General features: G+C 47.0%; 1 protein-coding gene and 1 long non-coding RNA gene across 3 annotated transcripts; one reads left to right on the top strand and one right to left on the bottom strand.

The window, feature by feature from the left end:
• Positions 1-9,522: 9,522 nt before the first annotated feature.
• LOC113025001 (uncharacterized) lies at positions 9,523-13,779 on the bottom strand. The gene is made up of 3 exons (XR_003272749.2): positions 13,469-13,779; positions 11,231-11,364; positions 9,523-9,774 (listed from the first exon to the last, which is right to left on the bottom strand). It is a non-coding gene; the product is annotated as an uncharacterized LOC113025001 (long non-coding RNA).
• rbl2 (retinoblastoma-like 2 (p130)) lies at positions 13,159-24,858 on the top strand. Of its 2 annotated transcripts, none has more exons than XM_026172319.2 (22): positions 13,159-13,454; positions 14,243-14,373; positions 14,765-14,965; positions 15,103-15,167; positions 15,489-15,617; positions 16,345-16,505; positions 17,071-17,135; positions 17,296-17,467; positions 17,546-17,709; positions 17,781-17,896; positions 17,966-18,069; positions 18,313-18,450; positions 18,596-18,760; positions 19,044-19,152; positions 19,262-19,516; positions 19,590-19,789; positions 19,872-20,048; positions 20,346-20,417; positions 20,516-20,603; positions 22,985-23,220; positions 23,508-23,681; positions 24,386-24,858. In XM_026172319.2, exons 1-22 carry the CDS (start codon positions 13,317-13,319, stop codon positions 24,548-24,550), a joined length of 3,225 nt encoding a protein of 1,074 aa, XP_026028104.1. In that variant the 5' UTR covers positions 13,159-13,316; the 3' UTR covers positions 24,551-24,858. The 2 variants fall into 2 exon arrangements, with proteins under 2 accessions (XP_026028104.1, XP_026028103.1); XM_026172318.2 differs by having other exon boundaries at positions 22,982-23,220.
• The last annotated feature ends 2,190 nt before the right edge of the window (positions 24,859-27,048 follow it).

Raw genomic sequence — 27,048 nt, 5'->3', positions numbered from 1 at the left:
CCGACACGCTCGGCATGATGGGAGGCGATACGGCGTGGAGGGTAGGTAGCATTAAGCTTCCCATTGAGCTCCAACATCTGCTCTGACAAACAAGAGGGAAAAGCTGGAAGCTGTTCAATTTCAGCGCGACCCTCAGAGGATACGAGGCGCTAAGAGGCTTACACCTCCTGCATTTCCTCCACGTGCGGTGGGGGCTCGCTTTAACCAACCACTTGTGCACATTTCAGATGCAGCAGCTCGTCTTTTGAGTTTGATCCTGATCCCGCAGCGACAAATGGGCCGAGCGAGGATCCTAAGCTCTCCTCACAATGAGCCGGATTCAGGGAGAAATCCGAACAGGGTTCACGTTCAGGAGGCCGAGGCTGCACATCGCGACCTCCGCCGCAGACATCTGCAGAGCTGTGTGCACGACCACAAATTACAGTTTTGATCTGAAAAACTAAATTTAAAGAGATCTGCTCTTTATGTCACTGTGGCTCAGCCACGTGAACTATTTTATCGCCGTATTCATCCACAGCCGGAGGTTTCTTTGCAGCAGGCACAGCTCACACACACCGACTCTTCTGCTGGATTCAGACAGTTTTTATTTGTCCATAAATCTTCTGTGGTTTTACGTCTTTGTCCTGTTTGTGTTTTTCAGGTTGGAGGCGTGAGGACGGGGGAGAGGTGAACGGCCAATCAGCACCTGAGCGAACACCTGAGCAGAACTGTGCGGCGTTTCCGGCGCAGACGGCCAGGCGGACACTTCCCGCGCTGCTTTTTAAAAGCTGAAGGTTTGTCAAGTCAAGTCAAGTCAACTTTATTTGTCAATTCTGCCACATGTACAGGACATACAGAGAATAGAAATTTCGTTACTCTCAAACCCTAGTGATTAAAAAATGCAAATAAAATAATTAAAAAGTAAAAATTTAAATAAATACAATACAATTTTACGTATAACAAAAAAAAAAAAAAAGGCTTGGATTCAAACACGTGGTGTTGTACTCTGAGCACGCCGACCACACCTGCTCATCGCCAACCCAGACACTTCCTGGCCCACAAACGCGCTGATGTCCCATTGGTCCGTCTTTTAAGCTGGGCTGATGGAGATGTCCAAACCCAGCTCCTCTTCCTGCTGTAATGTTCTGCTGCATCGATCTTCTGCCGATTCTTCACATTTGGACAGAAAACAAATAAACATGGTGGAACATCAATCCGCAGCAGGAGAAACAAAACCAGCGTCACTGAATAATCCATCAAACAGGAAACAGGAAGTATCGATCAGTTTAAACAAAGCTGAGCTGGGAAGGCTGGCAGGATCCTCGGAGGAGGCTGCATTCACAAACCTCCGCTCTGTTTGTGCTGTAAAGTACGGAGTAACAGCTGGACAGAAAACATCTGCAGCATCATGCTTCATGCATCATGCAGTTCTTCAACGTATGACGAGAAGAAGAAACCTGTGCCTGTGCAGGATCTCTGAGTCCGGTGAGGGCTTCAAACACCCCACAGGCTGTGTTCCCATCAATGCTCACTGTCACCAAACTGGAAGCCGGTCTGATGATGGTTTTAGTGCTTAAAAGCTCACCAGCTGAGGTGACCCCTCTGAGGGGACGGCTGACCTCTGCATGTATCTGAGTCATTGTCCAATAAAAGTCTTGATGGTCAGGAGATGCTTCTGGTTGCTCACAGTGTAACAGGCGCCACCAGTGAAGAAGAACCCGCAACCTTGGCGTGACCGACGTGAGGTCGCCACCATCAGGGAGAATAATAATAATGGATTGGATTTATATAGCGCTTTTCAAGGCACCCAAAGCGCTTTACAATGCCACTATTCATTCACTCTCACATTCACACACTGGGGGAGGCAGCTACAGTTGTAGCCACAGCAGCCCTGGGGCAGACTGACAGAAGCCAGGCTGCCATATCGTGCCATCGGCCCCTCTGGCCAACACCAGTAGGCAAGTAGGGTAAAGTGTCTTGCCCAAGGACACAACGACCAGGACAGAGAGCCCAGGGATCGAACCGGCGACCTTCCGGTTACAGATACGCTTCCCAACCCCCTGAGCCACGGTCACCCCTTAAAGAAGAAAACTAATTTAGGGCGAAGCTTTAATACACGAGAGGATTCATTATAAAACTAACAGTAACACAGCACCGTCAGCATACATGTAAGACCTCGGTGAAGTCCCCCATGCTCTCTGCTCAGAGCCCACTCAGTGCTCACACCTTTGGAGCCATGATGGCGTTTGTCTTACAGGCATTCATAGAATCACTGATGGTTCTTACAGTTTTCAGTTGAGTTTCTAAAGCAGAGCCGAGCTCGTCAAAGCTGAGCTTTTCTCTGGGTTCAGTTTGAAACAAGCAGAAATCGATAAACAAATCTGATATTTGGCACCATCGCTCCCTGAGCCTGGTTCTGCCGGAGGTTTCTTTCTGTTAAAAGTGAGTTTTTCCTTCCCACTGCCACCAAGTGCTCAGTCAAAGTGTGTCTCTGACTGATTGTAGGGTCTGTACAGTATGAAGCACCTCGAGGTGACTGTTGATAATTAAATTGAGTCGAAAAGGGAAATTATTTCTGGCCTCAGCTTTGATTTCTCGCTGTTTTCCTGTTCATGGTGCTTAAATAACAACAATAACAATAACAATAATATTAACAATAATAACAATAACAATAATATTATTATTAATAATAATAATAATATTAACAATAATAACAATAACAATAATATTAACAATAATAACAATAACAATAATATTATTATTAATAATAATAATAATATTAACAATAATAACAATAACAATAATATTATTATTATTATTAATAATAATATTAACAATAATAACAATAACAATAATATTATTATTATTATTATTAATAATAATATTAACAATAATAACAATAACACTAATATTATTATTATTAATAATAATATTAACAATAATAACAATAACAATATTAACAATAATAACAATAATATTATTATTATTATTATTAATAATAATATTAACAATAATAACAATAACAATAATATTAACAATAATAACAATAACAATAATATTATTATTATTATTATTAATAATAATATTAACAATAATAACAATAACAATAATATTATTATTATTAATAATAATATTAACAATAATAACAATAACAATAATATTAACAATAATAACAATAACAATATTATTATTATTATTATTATTAATAATAATATTAACAATAATAACAATAACACTAATATTATTATTATTAATAATAATATTAACAATAATAACAATAACAATAATATTAACAATAATAACAATAATATTATTATTATTATTAATAATAATATTAACAATAATAACAATAACAATAATATTAACAATAATAACAATAACAATAATATTATTATTATTATTATTATTAATATTAACAATAATAACAATAACAATAATATTAACAATAATAACAATAACAATAATATTATTATTATTATTATTAATAATATTAACAATAATAACAATAATATTATTATTATTATTATTAATAATATTAACAATAATAACAATAACAATAATATTAACAATAATAACAATAATAATATTAACAATAATAACAATAACAATAATATTATTATTATTATTAATAATAATATTAACAATAATAACAATAACAATAATATTAACAATAATAACAATAGTAACAATAATAATAATAATTTATATGATGGAAAGTCTGAGGAATACGTTTAATTGCGCCTCCTCTGACGGTGCCAGATGGACAGCTCGGGTTCACCTCCCGGCCTGTTCAGAGTCCCTCAGCCCCCCCGAGCGACTCCCCGTCACCTCCCCTCCACCAGCTTCCAGCTGTGTGTTTACGCTGTCAGACGGTGAGGAGCATCCTGGCGAGGCGGCGAGGGGTGCAGCCGTGGGCCGGCAGCTGTCGCCTGGTGATGCCACTCAAACCCTCCTGCCACCTCCTGCCACGCAGCTCCTCCTCCTCAGCAGCTGGGACGGCCAGCAGGCGGCTCCCTGCAGCTCCTGCAAACACGCCGTCCCTCAAAATTACCCAGAATCTCCAGTGATTGCAGTGCCGTTTCAGCCTGCATCCCCGCCGTCTGACCCTCTGCTCCGCTCGCTCCTCTCCACCTGCCCCAGCAAATGAAATCATTTCATTTCATCAGCCATCATATTTCATTTATTCTCTTCGTGTTGCTTTAATAAAGTGAAAGTTTGTTTTTCTCTTTTATTTGCCTTCTCAGGTGGACACAGGTAAACCTGACCGTTAATCGTGTCAGAGAATACTGAGAAATAAAAGATCATGATCACCACAATTATCTGACACAAGCGTGATGATTAAAAGCTGGAAACTGGCAGAAAACTGTGGTGCTGATGCGTTGACGTGTGTGATGGAGGTGATGTGGAGCTCCGCCCTCCTCTGACCCTCTGCAGTGAAACCAACCTGCCCAGACTGACAGCCACTGAAACTTTAACCTGCACAGCCGACTGAAACGTCTGCTTCCTGCTTCACACTTTGTGAAACCTCGTTAGAGGCGGTGGCAGGTGATGCTGCGGGAAGCAGAGGGGGAGGCTGCCTGCAGTCTGTTTGCTCAGAGCGCCCCCTGCTGGGCATCACCTTTTATTTTATTTTACTTTATTTTATTTTATTTAATCTAATAACTTTAATCTCAGCCAAACACGGAAAAAAGCCAAACAATTACATTTTTGAGTTATCCGAGTGACTTATATATCATGTTTAACCTGAGTAGCGAAAGAGCGGGGGTCTGAAAACGATGAAGCCGGGAGTCCGCTGCTCTCGCCGGCTCGAGTGATCATTGAACCCCCCGGCTTGATATTGAGCTGGTGGGTAACAGACATCTCCGAAAATGTCGAAGCACTTTTGCAAATATGCGATATCTTGATAAACCGAGCAGATATTTGATGTTTACACAGCTACTTTCTCGCCTGAAAATATAAATATAAACTTAAACGTTTATTTTGTGACCCAGAAAGAGTAATGAGAGTAATATTAAAACTTAGTAGCGGCCGCCATTGTTGGCAGCTGAAATTTGGCTGGGCCGCGCTATGAATTCTGGGATATGGTGGGCCACGAAGGACACACCCGACCCATCCTTCAAATTCGGGGAAATGAAGGACGCATTTGAAGGAGTTGACGAATTGGGACAGCCTTCGCCGCCTGGCTGTGACGTAATCGGCCTTCAAATGCGGCCTCCGGAGGATGCAGCCGACGTTTTGGGACACAGCTATCGTTCCTAAAAGCTGTGACGTCACAGCAGCTCATCAATGTGTACAGATCATTTTTACACTACACTGATGGTTTATGATGTGATGTAAACTTTTCTATCTGTAAGTCTCGTTTATGCAGCCACAGATGACACAGTGGCAGTCCTAGAGCCTGGGGGGTCCTGGGTACATACTCAAAAGGGGCCCCTCCACTGGGAGTTCATAACAATGAAGTTACAAATAATAAAATTGATAAATAAAATAGATTTAAGAGATTTTTTGTTGTTGACTGAGCTGAAATGATAAACAAAAGGCAGACATCGTGTAGCAGGGATCTTAAAGCTCCGCCCACAGTGGAGGCGATCTGCTTGTCACACATCGTTTTGAAGCCAACAGCTGGTCTAACCCTCTAACATATTTACAACCAGGTCATGGTAGTCACATGACCCTTTGACCTTTTTTATGTGAGCACGCTCAGAGCCTGAAGCAGCAGCTGGAACCGGGACGAGGATCAGGACTGGGACCAGTTACATCCAGCTACTGCAGCTGTGTCAGAATAAATAAAGTTTGGAGCTCTTTCCACACAGACTCCAAACATGTGAAAAGGCTGAAAATTATTAACTCATAAAAACTTTTTTTCACAGAAAATAAAACTTTCAACTCTAAAATCTTCATTCTGTCATTTTAAAGATGGCCAAGTTTCCTCAAAAAGGAATATCTTTATTTTTGAACTGGTTTTAGAGGAAAACATCCATCCATGCATCCTCTTCCGCATCAGCAAGAGGCAGGGTACACCCTGGACAGGTCGCCAGGCTAACACATAGAAACAGAAAACCATTCGCACCTATGGGCAATTTAGAGTTACCAGTTAACCTGCCCCCACTTAACTGCATCTGTTTGGACTGTGGGAGAGAACCCACGCAACCACGGGGAGAACATGCAAACTCCACACAGAAAGACCCCGGCCATGGTGAACTCAGGACCTTCTTCTGTGAAACACCAAAAAGACACAAGATCAAAACTCAGCTTTTCAGATTCAGGACATTTGGAGCAGAATCATCACTCTCATCAGCAGCATCATCATCACTATCATCGTCATCATCATCATCAACACTATCATCATCATCATCATCATCACTATCATCATCACTCTCATCAACATCATCATCACTCTCATCAACATCATCATCACTCTCATCAGCAGCAGCATCATCATCACTATCATCATCACTATCATCGTCATCATCATCATCAACACTATCATCATCATCATCATCATCATCATCACTATCATCATCACTCTCATCAACATCATCATCACTCTCATCAACATCATCATCACTCTCATCAGCAGCAGCATCATCATCACTATCATCATCACTATCATCGTCATCATCATCATCAACACTATCATCATCATCATCATCATCATCACTATCATCATCACTCTCATCAACATCATCATCACTCTCATCAACATCATCATCACTCTCATCAGCAGCAGCATCATCATCACTATCATCATCACTATCATCGTCATCATCATCATCAACACTATCATCATCACTCTCATCAACATCATCATCACTCTCATCAGCAGCAGCATCATCATCACTATCATCATCACTATCATCGTCATCATCATCATCAACACTATCATCATCACTCTCATCAACATCATCATCACTCTCATCAGCAGCAGCATCATCATCACTATCATCATCACTATCATCGTCATCATCATCATCAACACTATCATCATCATCATCATCATCACTATCATCATCACTCTCATCAACATCATCATCACTCTCATCAACATCATCATCACTCTCATCAGCAGCAGCATCATCATCACTATCATCATCACTATCATCGTCATCATCATCATCAACACTATCATCATCACTCTCATCAACATCATCATCACTCTCATCAGCAGCAGCATCATCATCACTATCATCATCATCATCATCATCATCATCACTATCATCATCACTCTCATCATCACTATCATCATCATCATCATCACTATCATCATCACTCTCATCAACATCATCATCATCACTATCATCATCACTATCATCATCATCATCATCACTATCATCATCACTCTCATCATCACTATCATCATCATCATCATCACTATCATCATCACTCTCATCAACATCATCATCATCATCACCACCATCATCATCATCATCATCATCATCATCATCAGGCCATCATGGATTCAGGCCAACCAACAGCAGGGGAGCTGAGGGAGGTGAGAATAGAGCCGACGAGTTGAATCTGTTTTTCAATAGATTCGACACCACAGTGTCTGCTCCCACCCCCACAACCTCACCTGCAGTCAGCCTGGAATCCAGAGCCACACCACTGTGCCAGCCTCTCTCTTCACATGTTGCCTCCTGTGAGATTCCTGACACCCCTCCCCCACCCATCACCTTCACTCAATACCAGGTTGAGATGCAAATGAGGAGACTTCACTCAGGCAAGTCTGCTGGACCAGACGGAGTGAGTCCCCTTGTCCTCAAGGCCTGTGCCCCCCAGCTGTGTGGAGTCTTTCATAAACTGTTTATGCTGAGTCTGAGTCTGCAGAGGGTCCCGGTGATGTGGAAGACATCATGCCTCGTCCCTGTACCAAAGACGCCTCGTCCCAGTGGCCCCCAGGATTACAGGCCCGTGGCACTGACCTCCCACATCATGAAGACCCTGGAAAGGCTCATCCTGGACCAGCTGCGACCCATAGTAAGACCACATCTGGATCCCCTTCAGTTCGCTTATCAGCCTCGTCTCGGAACAGAGGACGCCATCATCTACCTGCTCAATCGTGTCTACACCCATCTGGACCAGCCGGCGAGCACTGTGAGGGTCATGTTCTTTTACTTTTCCAGTGCTTTCAACACCATCAGGCCGACCCTCCTGGGTGATAAGTTAGCAGCGATGCAGGTGGATGCTTCTCTGGTGTCCTGGATTGTTGATTACCTGACAGGAAGACCACAATATGTACGTCTCCCACAGTGTGTGTCTGACAAGGTGATTAGCAACACAGGGGCACCACAGGGGACTGTCCTCTCCCCCTTCCTCTTCACCCTCTACACCACAGACTTCAGCCACTGCACAGAGACCTCCATCTTCAGAAGTTTTCTGATGACTCTGCGGTGGTTGGATGCATCAGCAGGGATGATGAGACAGAGTACCGGGCTGTGGTCGACTCCTTTGTCACGTGGTGTGAGCAGAATCATCTGCAGCTCAACGTGGCAAAGACCAAGGAACTGATCGTGGACTTCAGGAAGACCAGGAAACACTTGACCCCTGTTTCAATCCAGGGGGTCAGTGTTGACATTGTGGAGGACTATAAATACCTTGGAGTACACATTGACAATAAACTGGACTGGGCTAAAAACACCACAGCACTTTACAGGAAGGGCCAGAGTCGTCTCTATTTTTTGAGGCGACTGAGGTCCTTCAACATCTGCCAGAAAATGCTGAGGATTTTCTATGAGTCTGTTGTGGCCAGTGCCATCCTCTATGCTGTTGCATGCTGGGGGAGCAGGCTGAGGGTCGCAGATGCCAACAGACTTAATAAACTGATCCGTAAGGCCAGCAATGTTGTGGGGATGGAGCTGGACTCCCTCAAGGTGGTGTCGGAGAGGCGGATGCTGTCCAAGATAAAGACAATGTTGGATAACACCTCCCACCCACTCCATGACATGCTGGTCAGTCACAGGAGCTCGTTCAGTGAGAGACTGAGATTACCGAAAAGCACCACTGAACGACACAGGAAATCATTCCTGCCTGTGGCCATCTCCCTGTACAACGCATCCACTTAACATACTGTTTGCTGCTACAGCTACACATGTTTCTTTTCCAACTATTTATTTATAAGTGACTTATGTATGTATATATATGTATATATTGTACTATTCTTAGTTAGCGTATTGTCTGTCTTGTCTTAATGTTGGTTTAAAATGGAGCACTGTAACAAAAAATAATTTCCCCCAGGGATCAATAAAGTATTCTGATTCTGATTCTGATTCTGATCATCATCATCATCATCACTCTCATCATCATCACTCTCATCAACATCATCATCACTCTCATCAGCAGCAGCAGCATCATCATCATCACCATCATCATCATCATCATCATCTCCCTTCTTCCTGTTAAAAGGGGGTTTTTCTTTCCCACTGTCACCAAAGTGCTAGCTTAATCATTAGCATTATTGCTGATGATGTTTCATATGGAGTTTAAGAAAGTCATTTTGAGACATCCACATTTTCCAATATTATTCAAACATTTCATTCTCAGCACTTGAAGAAAAGTCTTTATTTTATTATTTATTATTTATTTAATTCTTCTAAAATGAAACTGTGGAGCTGCAAACAGGTTTTCTCCCTCGGGCCGTCTCAGGGCGTTTGTACGGTGTCTCCCTCCAGGTGAGCATCCCCTGCAGGCCAAGCCTTCCCTCAGCAGTCGCTCTACCTGGGGCATGGTGGGAGCTCGCAGACCGCCTCCCGCCTCTGAAGCTGCAGCTGTCTGCATCTCTGCTGGAAGCGGCGCCTCCTGCAGGTGAGCAAGGAAGAGCGCTGTCAACACCTCAGTGGGAGGAGCGTCCTTTAAGCTGAAGCTGAGCTCAGGATGAAGGAGAGACTTTACAGAGTGTTGGAGCTATCTGTTCTTTATTTTTTATTATTTTGAAATTAGTTAAAGTTTGTTGTTAGTTTACTTATATTTTGGGGTTTATTTACAAGTTTATTTGTAGGTTAATATTTGTTTCAATGTTTTATTTGTTTGATTTTACCTTGTTAAATCAGTCAATAAGTGTCATGATCCTGGGCCATGTTGGCCCAGTATTCTTAGTTTCATGTATTTTTGTATTTTGCTCCTTATTTAGGCCATGTTTCCTGGGCTGCCCTGTTACGTTGTTCCCTAAGTGTTTTCCCCTTGTGACTCTTACCCCTTGTGTGCCCCTCTGTGTATTTGTGAGCCCTCGTCTCTCCTTGTGTTTTATTCCATGTTTTCCCCAGCCCGTTATATCTGTGTTTTCCCCGTGCTCTCTCTCCTCCTGTCTGAACCTCTGTACTTCCTGTTTTACTTTGCCCGTCTCCCGTCAGTGTTGCGTTCACTTCTGCCGTGTCTTGTTATGATTATCAGTGTCAGCTGTGTTCCCCGTGTGCTCCCACTTCCCTCGCTAACCTTCTGTGTATTTATGTCTGCGTCTCCCTCAGTTCTGTGTCGCGTTCGCCCTCATCCATGGCCGTGTGTTTTTCCGTGTAACATGTTATACTTTCCAGTTTAGTTTGTATGGTTTTTCCGTCCAGCAATAAAGCTGTGAAGTTTGAGTTAATTCCTGCCTCCGTGAGTTTGCGATTGGGTCCTCATCCAGCCTGCACACAGCCGCAACCATGACAATAAGAGCTGTAGGGCCATTTTGTTTCTATAAATAGAGAGACTGGTATAGGACCAGCATGCACTGGGGTGAGCCTGTGGTTTTTTACTAGAGCAGGAGAAGCAGCAGGAAGTAACAAAAAATGGATCTTGTTATTGCCAAACTGGATGAATAAACCATAAAAACGCAACTTTAAAGTTTGGACAGTGGACTTCTTTCGCCTGCGTACGAAATAGTATCTCAGTGCAGCAGTGGCTTGTGGACTTTTAATTGTGGGATGTTTGGTTTGTCAAACAAAAGGAATTGCCACTACACAGAGCTTTCTTCATGATGATGCATAACAAAAATAAAATTACTTGAATTGATTAATATGATGATTATTTTAATGAGGTAGTCAGTTGATGAGTGAAACTTTATTAGAAAATCATTAAACGGCCTCCTTGTGTCACATTTTATACCACAGCATATGAAACATATCTAACAGTATGATCAGCAGAAATGCAAAGAGATAGAAAATTCTTAAAAGGCCCTGCAGGTGGCGCTGTGTGTGGTTGGCTTGTGTCCATCCTGTGAAAGCTGAGGTCTTTCCGGAGGTGGGCAGCTGTGTGTTAAAGGAGTTTGGTCACTGACCTTGACGACCTGCAGTCCCGCTGCTGTCCAGCAGGGGGCGAGTCCTCTGAAGATTGACTGGATAATGAGTCTCCTGCTCAGCTTGACCTCTGACCTCAGTGATGAGATTCTGGTCTCAGTCACTGGTTTCAAGTCTGATTCAGGCAAGATGGGAACGAGAAAGTCAGAGGAATGTTTGGGTAGCACCTTTAAATAATTTTCTCACCTTAAAAACACAAATCAGTTCATTCAGGAACCAACAGCACACTGCAGCCTGATGTATAGAGATGAACTTTAAAGGACAGTTGGAAAAATTACAGTTCTGAAGATCCACAGAAATAAGGCGATAAACTTGCCAGCGTTAGCGTACTACAGACCTTAAAAACCAAACAACACTCAAATAGGTGACAAAAGACCAAGAAAACAACGTAAAAACACAAGAAAATCACTTCCTGTTACTTTAAAGAAGGAAGAGTTATCAAAGACTGTACAAGATGCACACATATGTGAAAGGATCTGAAGGAGACTTCAGAATTCTTAACACGTGACAACATGTGACTAGGATGGCGTGTTACAACAGAAGAAGGAACCTCCGTCTGTGCGGCCGGCTGAACAGGAAGGAGACGAGGTTAAACAACGAGTGACAGAGACCTGCAAGGCCGTCGCTCCAGACGAGATGCATGTTTCTACATCGATGTGAGCCGCTGAGCTGGACGGAGAGAATGCAACAATAATCGACAAAGATTAATCTCAGGATGGAGTTTATATCAGCACTGCAAGCTTTCAGTAGCTTTAAAAAACCGTGGTAAGATCATTATAATGAGTCTGAGTTTCTGACACATTCCTAAAGTGATGACTTCAGTCTCTAAGTGAGTTTATTGTTCTATTATTCTGTCTTTAACACTTTATTGAAAGGAGCCGCTGCAAGAAGAAGACGAAACATTTACAACTTTACAATAATTAACACTTGATTGCATCGCAGAAAATCCAGCATGAGGTGAAGAAATGTGTGCGTGAGTTCTGCGTGTTCAAATTAACGGTAAATTAACTTTATGATAATAACATTTTGTTGAGGACCGTGAGACAAATGCACGAGTCACAGTTTAAGTTCATTAAGACCTTTATTAGTGATGATATTTAAAGGTGTAGAGTCATCTCCAGATTCTAAACAAAACTACAATCAATTTATAGAATCTGAGATTTAATTCAACACATAAACAAAGTGCAATAACTCTGACTAACATCTTTATTTTTATGACTCGTTTGGGTTCCTATCTGCTGTTTAGTGAATGATCTCTGTCATCTGCACTGATTTCCACACACCCACAGTCAGGCAGTGTGGGTCAGGCCTCAGCTGATTATTAAAGAATCTGAAGGGTTGGTGTGTACAGTGCTACAGCACAGCCAGGATGTACTCAGGGTCTAATCTGCTGCCCACAGTCACAGTTTTGTGGTAACTGCAGCATTAATCTATCAAACTCTCCTGAGATATAATGACTGCTTTCCTTTCACACACTAATGTCGTGGTTGAGCAGCTTTATTTGGGTTGTTCTGACAGCTGAGTCTTTGTCCCGTTTCATCCTTCGCTTTCACTGCACTGTGAGGACCTGTGCAGCAGTTTAATGAGAGCCGAACGATGAGCGCTCATTTAAACGTTTGCACAAGTTTGTGTTTCCCGCCTTTTACCGATCACAGATTTTACAAAAGTTATAATTTAATGTTTTTCAGATGGACTTCCGGGCGAGCGGAGCGCCACACCAGCGAAAAACACAAAACAACCGGAAGCAGCACCAGTGTGATTGACAGGTGGGCTCACCCACTCACACTCAGCTACGCACCCTTAGTGGGCGGGGCCCCGCTACGTTATTTGTGCTATTCGCTAAAGCACGTACGCTGAGACGTGACGTTTGACGCTGTGGCTGGCAGCCGCGCATGCGTGCGTATCTGTCAGTCAAAGGACTTTTAAATGGCCTCGCAGGCCGGGAGCCCCGGTGCTCGGTAATAACGGCGTTATTCAGGACATCAGCCCCGTGAATAGCGTGTCCGCGCGCCGCGGGAGGCCCCCTGTGCCCGGCGGGGTCGACACTGTCCGGTCAGTGCGGTGAAAATGAGCGACGAGGACGAAACCGCGCAGAGAGCGCGCCGCGGGTTCGAGGAGCTCTGCAGGGCGCTGAACATGGACGAGGAGGCGAGCGGGGAGGCGTGGGGGAGCTACGAGAACATCAGCAGGAACTTCACCCTGGAGGTAAGCACGCTCACCTGGACAGGTGGCTCTGTGACGTGTTTCTGACGGGTCTCGGCGTCCAGGGGCAGGGGCGTGTCCCCAGGGGGCGGGCGGATGCCTCTTTAACTGTAGCGCTGTCGTTCTTCTACAGCAACAAATATCTGAATACTTTTACTCGAGTACTTCGGTGCCCTGCAGGGTGTTTCCTCCTCCATCAGGTGAAGGTGGTGTTTATGTTGCTCCGCCCAGCAGTCCGAGGTATTAAACACAGTAATAATAAAGAACTGTGCTACACTAATATCAGCATAACGAGTACTTTAAGTACTGTGAGTACTTGGATCTGAGCAGTATGGCGGTTTATTTTACTTCATGATTGCTCTAAGTACACTGAGTGTGACCATTAAATACCCAGGAACGCCTGAGGGGCGGGGTTTGTCGTCACAGGCTGAGGGGCGGGGTACACCTGAAGTTATTTATAGGTGTTTTTAGTCACAGGAGGCTGTGTGGAGTCAAACCTTATTTTGTATTCTTACATTAGATCTGCTTAGGATGGGTTCAAACTCAGGTTCAGGTTCCTGAGTAGTTTTAGAAAAGCTCAGGTCCAGATCATGGAGGTCAGCCTCGGCACAGAGCGACGTCACAGCCTGAGCTCTCTGCTCAGGGAGCAAGTGTTCACTACCGAAGGAAACGAGAGGGAAGGAGATGAGAGTGCTGTCCGTCCCTCGATGCGCCCTTCGTCCTTTTAAATAAAAATTATATTTATTCATTAACGTCTGCAAAGCTTCCTGTCATCTTGTTTCCTGTCGCAGGGCAGCGAGCTGCACTGGTTGGCGTGCGCCCTCTACGTGGCCTGCAGGTCGTCTGTGCCCACGGTAGGAAAAGGCACGGCCGAGGGGAACTACGTCTCTCTGACCCGAATCCTGCGCTGCTCCGAGATGAGGTCGGTGTGCCCCTCTCCACCTTCACACCCACAGAAACACAATCACTGATGACATAACGACACACGGCCAGGCAGGTAACCCAGGTGAAGAGAATCAGGGCGGGGCCAGCAGGCACAGTAACAGAGGCAGACCTTCAAAATAAAACAGGAAATAGACAAAAGACTATGAACGCGAGGGAACGCGAGAACCACTCAGACACACAAACAGCTGGAAACGAGCAGGAAAACTAAATATATCAGCTACAAAATATTTAAAATGATGAATAAATAAAAATAGAATAAAATGGGATGTGCGCTCTGTGAAGGGTTTAGAGGCGACCACAAGGTTTTTATTACGTCATCTTCGTGGCTCGGCTCGCTCCTCATGTCCCCGCCCTCTGCTCCTCCTCAGCCTCATCGAGTTCTTCAGTAAGATGAAGAAGTGGCAGGACATGGCTGACCTGCCGCCGGACTTCCGTCAGAGCACCGACAAGCTGGAGAGGAACTTCATCGTGTCCGCCGTCATCTTCAAGAAGTACGTCCCCATCTTCAAATCCATCTTCAGGGCGCCGTCAGAGGAGCCGCCGCGAGTGCACCGCAGCCGCAAGCAGAGGTGGGACCGTAACCTCTGACCTCACCTTCATGCTAACCGCTCAGTATTCAGTTCTTTGGTGTTTGTTGGTGTGGTCGCCAGGCGGGGGCGGGTCTGCAGTGCTGCCTGGTAACCTATGTGCGCTCTTTGTTTTGCAGACGCCACCCGTGCACCGTGACCGAGGTCTTCAACTTCTGCTGGGTGCTGTTTGTCCACGCCAAAGGTAAGCACTTCCTGTTTAATGATGTCAGAGAAGTCCGTCACAGCGCCCTGGTGCAAACCACAGCTCGTCACAGACAGGTGGAGGTTTTTCCTCCCCACTGTCGCTCACGTGTGTGGTGTTTCTCTGCGTTATTGTTGGGAGCTGCAGAAATGGGATAATAAATAATCAGAACTGTGAAGCTTCAATCTCGTCCCAGCAGCCACTCAGCTGGAACGCCAGGTCTCGGCGTGCGGCTCACTTCCTGCTCTCGGCTCTGGTTCTGCTCATGCACGCTGATGAGTCCGGTTTGCACCTCGATGATGTTTCTGCTTCTTCTTTCAGGGAACTTCCCCATGATCAGCGACGACCTGGTGAACTCGTACCACCTGCTGCTGTGCGCCCTCGACCTCGTCTTCACCAACGCCCTGCTGTGCAACGCCAGGAAGGACCTGCTGAACCCCGAGTTCAAAGGTGGCGTCCTGAGGCTGACGTACACATCGTTCCTGCCTCTGTTAACGTGCTGTTCGCGCTCGGTTTAGTTTGGTTGCTGTAGTAACGTCTCCAGTTCTTTGAATAAATCATGTCGGCTGCAGAGGAAGCCTGCTTATCGCTCACCTGCAGCATTGGGTCACACCTCAAATAAATCAAAGGTGGAGCCGGCAGCAGGCTCTGTCAGCGCTGCCCTTACTTCCTGTCGGGTTTCCTGTGCGCCCCCGTGAGGCCCCGAAACACCACGTGATCCCGTCAGGCACAACCCTGGAGCCGAGCGAGGTCAGACTCGGGGAGCTCGCCTGCTTCATTGAACACTCCGCCCACGAGCAGCGTTTCGGCATGAAACTAACATTTAAAGAAAGGTGCACGTTTAGAGGCGGGAGGGCGCGGTTCAGCCCGCTCAGGTGACACGAGACGCTCCTGAAGGTTTGGGTTAAATACCTGCCTGTTAAACAAGAAGAAGGTCGTGCTGGCTGAACCAACAGACCAGCGATCAGGATTTCATTATCCTGGGATTGAATCAGCTGCAGTAGAACCAGGATTAGAGCTGAACAATATCATCAGCGCGACTGAGGAGGTGGAGCCTCCTGGGGCCGCTGTGGGGTTAACACACGAGGAATGAAAGTTTAAATGATGTTATCGTTAAAAATAACACAATTTGTGTGTTGTCATGTCTCCATGGTAACGCTGTCTCTCCGTCCCACAGGGCTTCCTGAGGACTTCGGCACCAAGGACTTCCGGCCGGCCTCGGGCCCGTTCTGCTTCATGGAGCAGCTGTGCCAGTTGCACGACGGCCTGGTGCTGGAGGCCAAAGGGGTCAAAGAGCACTTCTGGAAACCCTTCATCAAGAAGCTCTTCCACAAGAGGGTGAGCCACCTCCTCCCACACCTTCACTCAGGTGAACACACCTGAGCGGGTGCCGGGCCTCGAGAGCCTCGGCGAGGTTTCCTCTGTTGGTTTGGAGCCACTCCACGGGGTAAAAGCAGAATGACGGGCGTGTGTTTCACACGCGGCGTTAGTGAGGGTGTTGGAAAAGTGCATGTTAGTGATCTGGGTTAAAGCAGAGGGGTCAAACATAAGGCCCGGGGGCCAGAATCAGCCCAGCAAAGACTATGGTCCGGCCCACAGCACAGTCGGAGCAGCTTGGGACTGAGAACTGAGACTGAGTGTGAGCCCCGGTGTTGAACACGTCAGGGATGCAGAGTGCAGTAAAGCGAGCGCGTCTTTAACATGTTGGCTGTTTGTCTGCTCTGCAGAGCTCTGCTGATAAATAATAATCACATCAAACATCAGAAATCATTTAAAGTTTTATACGATTAAATGTAAATGAATAATAATATTGGTTGGTTTGGTCACATAGAGCAGCTTCGTACCTGCACAGGTAGGAACCGTGTTGGCGCTACACTCAGCTTCCTCTCGTGTCCGTTGGCAGATTCTCCGAGGAAAGGAGGACAGTCTGACCGGCTTCCTGGACCCCATGAACTTTGGAGACAGTCTGTAAGTTTGAAGGCCGTTCTGTGTTGGTTAATTGGAGCTGTTTACCTGTAGCAGGGGGTAAACTAAAGACCCACGTGTTTCTGACTCCGCCCCCTGGTGACGGGTCATGGTAACAGCACGTAGACGCCGCTGACCGCCCTCTGCTCTGATTCGCCCTCAGTTTGGCGCTCAGCCGCCTGTACGAGGAGCACGTTTTGGCCACAGGCAGCCTGGACGAGAGGATCTTCACCGGCGAGGGAGCGAGCGAGGACATTGGCACCCCGGGGCCCTGCCTGTGCGAGGGGGCGGAGCACCAGAACAGCGCCACCTTCAGGCTCCACACCAGCCTCGCTGTAAGACCTGACCTTGCCTCTTTTACGCTCTCTGATTGGTTTGCTTCCCACCTCGCTAACATGCCACCTCCCCCCCAGGCCTCGGCTCTGAAAGTCTCCACCCCACTGACGGGCAGGAAGTACGTGCAGGAGGGCAGCCTGGCGTCTCCGCTCTCCTCCGCCATGAAGAGCGTGGGGCGTCTCCACACGCTGCTGTCGGGCACCAAGCAGGGGCCGAGCGCCAAGCTGGCCGAGACGCTCAGGTACGTGTCAGCGTGTCTGACGTCGTCTTTAACTCTGACCCTTTCAACACGCCTGCTCTCGTTTCGCCCAGGAGCTGCGCCAGAGACCCGAGCAACGCCATCAGCCGGCGCCTGAACGACATGTTCGACGTCTTCTCCCAGCACTACGAGGACGGCGCCACAGACGGGGGCAGGGCCATGGGCAAAGGTATGCACATAGCCTCGCATCACTGCACACGAGCGACCTGCTGTGACCGAGTAACGTTTGTCCTCGCAGACATGGCGGTGAAGTACTTCCACCTGGCAGAGGCGCTCTACTACAGGATCCTGGAGTCAGTCATCGAGAGAGAGAAGATGATTCTGGGCGACGCCGACCTGTCTGTGAGGGAAAACACTTATTTCCATTTTCAGAGCAACTTTGCATGAGTCACAGATCAGAATAATCCTTCTTTATGTCAGCCTCCATCACTGCTTCATCTGCTTCCTGTTTGAATGTTTTTCTCAGATTATCTCACATGCAGCCGTGTACTGATAAAGTCATCTTATAAAGTGTGTGTGTGTGTGTGTGTGTGTGTGTGTGTGTGTGTGTGTGTGTGTGTGTGTGTGTGTGTGTGTGTGTTGCAGTGTATTCTGGAGCAGGATATCTTCCACCGCTCTCTGCTCGCCTGCTGCTTGGAGATCGTCATCTTCTCCTACAGACCTCCTGGAGATTTCCCCAACGTGCTCGGCATCTTCCAGCTGCCTGCCTATCACTTTTACAAGGTATCAATACGCCCTCATCAAAAAGTAGGTCCTAACAAGGTTTGTTTTTCAGAAAACGCCAGATGATTGGATGGATGATGGATGATGTTTGGATGGATGATGGATGAACAGTTGGATGAAGAAAGCTTGTCGTCTGTCTCTGCAGGTGATTGAGGTGCTGGTGCGGGCGGAGCAGGGTCTGTTTCGGGAGGTGGTGAAGCACCTGAACCAGGTGGAGGAGCAGGTCCTGGAGAGTCTGGCCTGGACTGGCGATTCCCCGCTGTGGGAGAGCCTCCGTGGGGCCAAAGACCACGCCCCCAGCTGCCAGGAGGTCCGTCCATGTTTGATGATATACGTGTCGGTGTTTCCTTCTTTGTGCTTTTTTGTTCGTGTGTCCTGAGGTCAAATGTAACTGCAGACCTTCATGTTTGGTGGTTTCTGACTCTGGGTGAATAACACCTGCAGGAGGCCTCGCTGTGATCAGCTGATTCCGGTCCTGTTGATCCGTAAAAACGTCCCGCCTGCTGCGTGAAAGTCTCGTCCTCGCTTCTCCTCTTCTTGTTTGGCTGAACAAAGTTTCAGGTGTATTTCATCAGCAGGTGTGTGTGTTTCAGGTGATGCCTCCTCAGTACCTGGAGCAGCAGGATGAGAGCAGCTCCGGCAGCGTTCCCGTCACTCCGGTCAGCCACGGCGCCGAGCTCAGCAGCAGCAGCACGCTCAAAGGTCACACACCTGATACCTGTCACACCTGCACACTGTGTGTGTGTGTGTGTGACTTCTGATGTGGCTAAAGGACTCTTGGAGCTCATTGGCCCTCCTCTTCCTCCTACAGGTGTGTCCCCCTCCCCAACCACCCTGTTGGACCGTTACAGCTCACCGCCGGCCAGCACGGCTCGCCGCCGTCTCTTTGTTGACCCCGTGGACAGCGAGCCCGGCCTCGCCTCCAGTGGCTCCGCCAGCACTGCTGTCGCCAAGCCCACCCAGGCGAGCCTCGTCACGGCCATCCCGGCGGGACAGACTGTGGTCACTATGGCAACTGCCACCGTGACCGCCAACAACGGGCAGACAGTGACCATCCCTGTGCAGGGTGAGGGTCAGAAAACACGAGCCCGAAGGTGAAGGTGAGAAACGGCACCCTCTGACCTTTGACCTCTCTGCAGGGATAGCCAATGAGAGTGGAGGGATTACCTTCATCCCGGTGCAGGTGAGCGTGACAGGACAGGCTGGTGCCGCTCTGCAGCCGCTGCCCCCGCAGGCGCTCGCCGGCACCATCGCCGTGCAACCAGCCACAGTCAAGCCGGCCCCTAAACCGGCCGGCGGCGCGCTGAGGAAGGGCTCGCTGTCACTGTTCTTCAGGAAGGTACGTGCTCGTGCACATGCTCAGTGCGGCTCTGCTTCCGCTGTGTAGGTGTGATTCGTTTACCTGCAGCGTTTCCTCCCAGGTGTACCACCTCGCCAGCGTCCGCCTCCGAGACCTGTGCGCCCGACTGGACATCATGCCGGAGCTCCGGAGGAAGATCTGGACCTGCTTCGAGTACTCGCTGGTCCACTGCACGGACATGATGATGGACCGACACCTGGACCAGCTCCTCATGTGTGCCGTCTACGTCATGGCCAAGGTCAGTCAGGTTCTTCATCGTCGTGACAACGAGCTCAGAGATGTTCTGAGACTCACAAAGAAGAAGAGCAGGTTCAGTTCAGAAAGGCCAGAGGTATCCCACCTTCACCTGCAGGAGCTTTGAAGGGTTAACTCTCTGCCTCCAGCTTTACTGTCACTCAACTCTTGACTCTCTGGTAACAGGAAGCTGAGCACGCTTGTTTTCAGCTTTTCTGCTCGTCTTTGACTTGGTGCTGCAGGAGGAACGTCTCTGTGAGCTCTGTGCTCCAGTAACATGTGACCTGTTTGCTTCATTCAGGTGACCAAAGAGGACAGATCCTTCCAGAACATCATGAAGTGTTACCGCTCTCAGCCTCAGGCCAGCAGCAATGTAAGGAACTCTTCCTCCCTCCAGCTTGCTGTGTGAGGAAAAACGAGGGGTGACGAGCTGCTGCTGATGTTCTCCAATGTTCTGTGTTCGTGTTTCAGGTCTACAGGAGCGTGCTGATCTCAGGGAGGAGGCGTCACTCCAGCACCAACAAACCGAACCCGCTCACAGACGGCAGCCAGGACGCAGGTACAGACACATGACCTCATCCTGAGGTTGACCTCCCTGAGCATGCTCAGTCGGTTCAAACGTGTGGAAACATCAACTCCGTTAGCAGTGTGTGTTAGCGTGTGTGTTATTCTGTGTGTTAGCTGTGAGTGTTAGCGTGTGTGTTATTATGTGTGTTAGCTGTGAGTGTTAGCAATGTGTGTTAGCGTGTGTGTTAGCTGTGAGTGTTAGCGTGTGTGTTATTATGTGTGTTAGCTGTGAGTGTTAGCGATGTGTGTTAGCGTGTGTGTTAGCTGTGAGTGTTAGCGTGTGTGTTATTATGTGTGTTAGCTGTGAGTGTTAGCGTGTGTGTTATTATGTGTGTTAGCTGTGAGTGTTAGCGATGTGTGTTAGCGTGTGTGTTAGCTGTGAGTGTTAGCGTGTGTGTTATTATGTGTGTTAGCTGTGAGTGTTAGCGTGTGTGTTATTATGTGTGTTAGCTGTGAGTGTTAGCGATGTGTGTTAGCGTGTGTGTTAGCTGTGAGTGTTAGCATGTGTGTTAGCGTGTGTGTTAGCTGTGAGTGTTAGCGTGTGTGTTATTATGTGTGTTAGCTGTGAGTGTTAGCGGTGTGTGTTAGCGTGTGTGTTAGCGTGTGTGTTAGCTGTGAGTGTTAGCGTGTGTGTTATTATGTGTGTTAGCTGTGAGTGTTAGCGGTGTGTGTTAGTGGTGTGTATTAGCGTGTGTGTTATTCTGTGTTTTAGCAGTGTGTGTTAGCTGTGAGTGTTAGCGGTGTGTGTTAGCATATCTGTTATTCTGTGTTTTAGCAGTGTGTGTTAGTGGTGTGTGTTAGTGTGTGTTTTAGCAGTGTGTGTTAGCTGTGAGTGTTAGCGGTGTGTGTTAGCGTGTGTGTTATTCTGTGTTTTAGCAGTGTGTGTTAGCTGTGAGTGTTAGCGTGCGTGTTAGCGGTGTATGTTAACATGCATGTTAGCAGTGAGTGTTAGTGTTGGTGTTATTCTGTGTTTTAGCAGTGTGTGTTAACGGTGCATGTTAGCGTGCGTGTCAGGTGGTCTGGTTCAGTTACGATTATAAAAGCATTATAAACCTTCAGTTTCTCACAGCGATCGTTTTAAGCTCCTGCAGAAGAATCCGGTTGTTTTTTGGCGATGCTAACCTCAGGGTTAGCTTACAGACTCCACACCTGCGTCTCTCCGTGTGTTTATGCTGCTGCAAGCCACCTTGCAGCCCACGTCTGACCCGGATCGTCCCTTCCTGCTGTTTATGACGTTCATCAGTGTCTTGCGTCAATGACATGCTCCTGCTGTCAGCAGTTTCATCACTCAATCTGACGTGCTTCCTGTTTCCTGCTCAGGGGGAGATTTCAGACTCTGGTCATGTCCAAATTCATGGGCTGCATCCTCCTGTGGACCCGGCCTTCGCGGTCTACGTGGGCCGGGTCCTCAGAAGGTCGGGTAGGCCGGAAGTAAACGGCTGGGGAAATTGGACGGTCTCGCCTTCAGATTAGCGTCACCGCTGTCTCGGTGGAGTTTAATAAACTCAGCCGTCTGCTCCTTGCTATCTAAAATATAACAGGACACTGGCGTAAATTCTTGACCGTCTCACACTTCTGTTTGATCAGTTTTCTGTTTGACGTTTAGTCAGCTGTGTGAAAACCAAGGAAGAGGGGGATTAATAAAGTTTTATTTTATCTAATCTAAGAACTTTAATCTCAGCCAAACCGATTTACTCACGAACAAACAAAACACTGAAAAAAGCCCAACAATAACATTTGTAGGTTGTCTAAGTGACTTATATATTACGTTTAACCCGAGCAGCGAAACTCCGCGGTGATCTGAAAATGATGTGCCGGGAGTTGTGCCGTTCTCGGCGGCTCTAGTGACCCTCGAGCTCCCGGCTAGCTGTCGAGCTGGTGGGTAGCAGACGTCTCCGAAAACGTCGAAGCAGTTTTGCAAATATGCGATATCTTGATAAACCGAGCAGATATTTGATGTTTACACAGCTACTTTCTTGCCTGAAAATATGTTAAAAGTTTATTTTGTGACCCAGAAAGATTAGTATGAGTAATTTTAAAACTTAGTAGCGGCCGCCATTATTGGAAACTGGAGTTTGGCTGGGCCGCGCTATGAATTCTGGGATATGGTGGGCCACGAAGGACACACCGACCCATCTTTCAAATTCGGGGAAAAGGAGGACGCATTTGTCGGCTGCATTCGGAGGAGTCTACGAATTTGGACAGCCTTCCGCGCGTCGCTGTGACGTAATCGGTGTACAAATGCGGCCTCAGGAGGATGCAGCCCATGAATTTGGACACGACCTCTGTGTTCTTGTAGCAGAAGCACAGCGTCGGCCATCTTTGTGTTCAGGTGCCGTCATTGTGCTCTTACTCTGTTCTTCCTTCCAGCAGGTGGCGACGTCAGCCCGGTCCCTATTCGCTCCAGCAGCACCTTACCCACCCCCCAGCCCGGCAGCGCCCCCTCCACGCCCACAAACACCTCCAACAAGACCTCGTGCACGTCCACCGCCAATGCCGGGGAGGAGGAGCAGGAGCGAGGGGACCTCATCCACTTCTACAACAACGTGTATATCAAGCAGATGACGCCCTTTGCTCTGAAATACTCGCCAAACTCGCTGTCTGCAGGGGTACGTGGACTGAGCTGGGAGCCATTTAGCTGATCAATAACATTATTGATTATTAATGCAGCAGCTTAGTGTCTGTGAAGCTGATGATGAGACTTCTGGACCAAACATTTAAACTTGACTCATTTTAAATCCAAGATGTTTAAATATCAATAAATGTCATTAAAAAGGCTCCAGCAGCACAAACACAGCCCAGGCGGAGGCTGGCGGAGGCTGGCGGAGGCTGGCGGAGGCTGACGGTTGGGCGTGACAGCATCGTTCTCCTGACCTTTTTTTTTTCTCATGCTCAGGTCGAGACCCCCCCTCTGTGTCCGTACCCTTCCGTGAGGACCGGCTCTCCCCGCCGGATGCTTCTGTCCAGCAAACACTCCATCTACATCTCGCCTCACAAGGCAGGCTCCGCCCCCTCACTGATGACCCCCAGGGAAAAGATTCACTACTACATCTGCAGCAGCCCCCCCAACGTAAGCCCCCACACGAGTCACTGCTCACGTTCACAGCAGCTATTTTATCCGTAACGACGTGTTGACGCCACGCTGTTTCTTCTCGTACGGAAACCAAACTGTTGCTTTCCTCGTGTGTCTGAAACGTTCTCATGATTTTAAAACCTTCAGTGGTCGATTTACACTCGGCTTCTCCCGCCGGCGCCGGCGCACGGCAGCGGCGGTTAGAAAAACGAGCGAGAGTCTGTCGTACCTCTGCGGTGTACCTGGGCTTCGTGATGCAGGCAGAGGTTAGAGGTCCGTTTATAACTTCACATGATGTTCAAACAGTTTATTATACAGGATACAGTTTGGCTTTTCAAAATAAAGTGTTCCTCTGATGTTTTCTGGAGAAACTGAGCGTAAAACCAGCTTCCTGTCCCAACAACGGTCGTCTCGAGATGCTTCACCCTCTAACTTTATTTAAACAGGTCCATGTGAACGCGGACACAGGTTAGCTGTAGCTCATCAATATTCAAGTGTTATTATTTAACATCTTTAAACAGGAAGTCAGATTATGGAGGGATTCCTGAAAGTACGATAAAATGGTCCCCCCTGCAGGACGCCGTCATCACCCTGAAACAGTTTAATAAACGAGCTCCGAGATCAAAGAGTCAGGAGTCTGAGCATGTGCAGCTCAGCCCGACAGAGCTTTGAACACTAATCTGTGACCTCTGACCCTTCAGCGTCTCCAGGAGATCAACAGCATGATCCGCACCGGAGAGACTCCGACCAGGAAGCGTGGCATGGCTCTGGAGGAGGGAGCCTCGCCCAAACGCGTCTGTCCCGACTCCAACGCTCTAATGCGCCGCCTGCAGGACGTCGCCAACGACCGCAGCTCCTCCCAGTGACGCACGCAGACACAGACGGAGTGTTTTACTGTGAAGGAGCAGCTTCCTGTGTTTTAGTCGTATTTTCCTTTCTGTTTTTAACATCAATGTTTTAAATCTGTCGGTTTGGTCTTAAACTTCGTGGCGTGTGTGTTTCGTCTCCTTCGCTGTCCCATGTCTGTAAATACGTGTACAGAAGAGCAAAGAGAAGCTATTTAATGGAGCTCACAGCTGTAAGTTAAGTGCCTTTATTTTGTACTGTTTACATCCTGCAGGCGTTTCCTTGGTTACAGGCTCCTGATGTAAAAACAATAAACTGTGTGAACTGAGCCGGCTCCCTCTGTCTATGTGAGCTGCAATAAAACTAAGTGTGGAAAAGAAACCAGCAGCTGAGAGTAGGACGATGGGTGGAGACGCTGTTAGTGACATCAGAGAGGGGGCGTGGCTACAAAATGTTCAACATAACTCTGTGTTAGCTCGATCAACAGGAGTCCAGTCGGGGGTCTGAGCGTGCTCGTCAGACATTTTAAACCATCGCTGCAATCATCACGTGGAAGTTACCAGAATCTGAGAGATGAAACGCCTCTGCTCCAGTTCTCACTCAAACGGGGGACGCCGCTGACGTCTTCTGGCTTCACTTTATACCTGTTCACATCGTCTCCGACTGAGGACCCCAGTTTACCTCCCAGAGTGAAAGAGTTCTGTGCTTAGGTTAGTCTCACCTGGCTTCAATCCCAGACCAATGGGCAAGCAGAGACTCAACAGACCAGTTGTGACCTCCTCAGCATCTGGACCATTCAAATCCTGACTTTGTCTTCAACCTGCTTGGTCTGTAGAAGGCGAGCTGCCTGTTCCAGCAGTATGACATCATCTATGCTGGTGACAAAAAGTTGTGTACTGACAGACGACGGCGCTAAAAATGTTTTTAAAAACGTAAACTTTAATCGCTTATTTGTCAAATCCAGCTTCACAGCCAGAGTTACATCTGAGAGCAGCGCTCCACGATGGAAACACAACTGAAACTCTAAACACACACACAGGGATCACCAAAATAAAACAGGAAATAACAACACGAAGACAAGAGAAAAAGAGAACTAATAAATGCGGGATCGTCAATAAGATTTTAATAAGAAAATAATTCTTGGGGGGAAAAAGTTTCAAGATAAAATATAACGAGTATAATGATTAAAGAAAGTTAAAGTGTTCACGTGATCAGAAACAGCCACTCTGACACAGCGTCACTGAACACCTCTCACCAGCAGGGGGCAGCAGACCAAAGGGTCGAACTACATCTCTGCTCCAAAGTTCGAGTTACTGTAGACCAGGAGTCGGCAACCTTTCTGATGATGAGTGCATCTAAAGTTTCCTCAGACGTCAGTGTGCTGTATGACTGCATTAGCAATAAATCTAATAACGCTCTATATGAACAGTTACACACTGTATAGAACAACTTTATAGGATTATATTTGTTCACAGATGTTGGCAGCTGTCAGCGAATAGTTTTCAGCTATTTTGAAACAAAGAAAAAGACTTTTTATCCATAACAGCAAATGGACTGAACAACAGAAAATACAAATGCTATTTATGGTCTCCTCACGACAATGATAAGAAAAATAAACTGGGCCAATTTGGCATGTTTGTTAATACAGAGACACACATGTTACTGTGATCTCTGGTCTCCCAGTCAGACACACAGGTCTCCCAGTGTCCAGCATTCAGAGGCTACCTGAGGACTCATGTGAGAGAAAACCTGCTCACACAGACATGTAGAGCCAAATACTGTCAATAAGGCCTCTGCAACGTTCTGAAGACAGTTAAACCTGTCAGGTAGTGACGTCCAGCAGGTGAACATGCAGCTCCATGAACACGCACAGCTGTGGATTCCAGCTGCTTCGATGTCGCATTAACTGGTATTAACTCAGCCAGTTAATGCGAGACAAACCAGCTGCTCATTAAAGCTTCCGAGACTTCCGAGTCTTCGGATGTATCCGTGTATCTCCGTGGTGCTGATGCTGCGCTGAGCAGACAGCTGCTGAAGCTGCTGTCTGAAGCTTTTGAAGTGTCTGAATGTGGAAATTTCAACATCGCTTGATAAAACTGCCAGCTAGCAAGTTATTTTTAGCCAACTACAAGTTGAACCTGGTAGTTGGGTCGTTAGTTAAGATACCGTCATTAAGAAGCGGCACAACTAATGTGTCTATGCGAGCTGATTTGCGATGTGCACCGCTGGCCCGGCCATTTATTTGTTAATGCACCTTCTCAGATTAACTCACTGCGTGTTGTGCCCAGGGCTGGACTGGGACAAAAAAATCGGCCTTTTGACGAGAGACCGGCCCCCCAGGTATTAAAGCCATGAAGCCTTTGAATGAAAACAAATGCTGTTGTGACAGTGATGTACAGTCTTGTTGGTATATGTATGATTTCTATACATTTTATGTCAGATAAAAACGTTTGTTGTAAGCTTCAGATAATTATTTAATAAAAGCTAGACATTTTAAATGAGAATAAGAAAGAAAAGT

This window comes from Astatotilapia calliptera, chromosome 7 (genome assembly GCF_964374335.1).
Source record: "Astatotilapia calliptera chromosome 7, fAstCal68.1, whole genome shotgun sequence".
In the NCBI taxonomy this organism is placed as follows: domain Eukaryota; kingdom Metazoa; phylum Chordata; class Actinopteri; order Cichliformes; family Cichlidae; genus Astatotilapia; species Astatotilapia calliptera.
Note: the sequence above shows the minus strand (reverse complement) of the source record. Positions and strands in the feature narration are given on the sequence as shown.